Source organism: Zingiber officinale, chromosome 1A (assembly GCF_018446385.1).
Source record: "Zingiber officinale cultivar Zhangliang chromosome 1A, Zo_v1.1, whole genome shotgun sequence".
NCBI classification, from domain to species: Eukaryota; Viridiplantae; Streptophyta; class Magnoliopsida; order Zingiberales; family Zingiberaceae; genus Zingiber; species Zingiber officinale.
In genome coordinates, this window is record NC_055987.1 from 18737552 (window position 1) to 18739171 (window position 1620).

At 44.5% G+C, this 1620-nt stretch overlaps 1 protein-coding gene across 1 annotated transcript; it reads left to right on the top strand.

Moving 5' to 3' along the window:
• Nucleotides 1-922: 922 nt before the first annotated feature.
• Nucleotides 923-1273, top strand: LOC121996780. The gene has a single exon (XM_042550894.1). It carries the CDS (start codon nt 923-925, stop codon nt 1271-1273), a length of 351 nt encoding a protein of 116 aa, XP_042406828.1.
• The last annotated feature ends 347 nt before the right edge of the window (nt 1274-1620 follow it).

Sequence of the window (1620 nt, forward strand, 5' to 3'; positions counted from 1 at the left end):
GCTTGGCCGAGACGCGCCCCGCTCAGTTGTGCTGATCAGGGCATTCTCCTTCACTTAGCTTTCCCGTACCAGAGGGCTCTTCCCCGGACCGAACATGCCGCCTGCCCGACAGGGACGATGGTTGGGAGATGCATTATTTGTTTATCTCGTAACCTTATGCTGTCTATTTGACCTTACTTGTCCATTCGAGAGTACAGTCCATCCAATCATAACTCAACCGTTCGACTGACCTATCTTACTTTATGGATTACATCTTTTGAGCTTTCTTAACTTTAACCTTCGCATCAATCGATCTTCTCTACTTTAATCCATCGTTAATTGGGCCTCCCTTTCATCACCGGATTGACATTCGCCTAATTGCGGTTACGAATATGCATGTCACCTTGAAACTAGGAAGAAATCAAACACATTAAATTTATTCTCAACAAGTCAAAGTATCGAGCACTCATCCTTGACTTGCAGACCAGTCAAGGATTAAACAATCGAGCACTCATCGGTCAAGTTAACTTTCATGTTAAAAACCCAAATAGGAATCCAAGAAGAAAAAAACAGAAAGGCAAAAGCTCGTCAATGGACCCAAACCAATCGATGGAAAGATCACGTAAGGAAGAAGAGTAGTGCAAAATATAACAGAAGGAAGAGATTCAAGAGAAGGTCCAAGAGAGCAAAGTGACGGGTTGAAACTGTCATGTAGCATGAAGTCGCTTTCTCCTCTCGCAAAACTTGACGAACCGTTCTTTATCTTGCTTCAAGGGTGATAATATTCTTCCACCATCGGCCAAAGCGTGATGCCAAACATATACCATCCCGTTAGCGTTCCACTAATCCAAAGCCTACCATTGTACTTCGACCTTGTTTTCTTGGCTGCTTGAGGATGCCTCGCCGTAGTTTTTTGCACTATCTTCCCGAGTGCTATAGCAGCATGGACTTCCGCAGCGTTGACGACATAGAGAAGCCTGCGATTCATCCAACATCCAGTGGGCATTGCAAGGATTCAACAGGGAGGCAAAGGGGCATAGGTTTCTCTTCTTTCCTGCTCAAGCATGCTCGTTGCTCATTGGCGAGACTCTTTCGCCTTCTCGACGTCCAGGCGTGGAGGACTAATCGGCAGTTCGTCTCCGGAAGCAGAAGCAGGATGAGGCAGCCAACAGCCAAAGTATCTTGTTCGATCATGACACCGCAGAGAGCTGTTGCAGCAGGAGATGCTCACCTGTCGGAGGCCATCGAAGACTGCATCAAGTTCCTTAATTCTTCATCCAAGAGATCGTGCTAGAGGACGCTGAACCTGCATGCAATTTAGTAATCGCTTTATATGACATACCGTATAGTCACCACTCTCTTATTTTTAAAAGATCTCCCAGGGCATCTGGGGAACCTTTAGTTATTTGTATCATCGCCATGGAAAGTGGTCACCTGCTGAAGAACTTTTTATTTAAAAAAAAAACCGAGAAATTAAAGTGCAGGAGAACATGTCGTAGGTCATGTATTACAGTGGTACTATACACTGATTTTAGACCCTGCTTACATTTCAGTGTCATAACTTAGCTGTCATTCGAGCTTCATTTGAGGGTACAATTGTAACATCCATTCAAAATCTCTCAAGGAAGAAACTCTCATATG

What these genes read in the sequence shown, in the direction of transcription:
- LOC121996780 (XM_042550894.1), top strand. Translation starts at nt 923, where the DNA reads ATGGACTTCCGCAGCGTTGACGACATAGAGAAGCCTGCGATTCATCCA.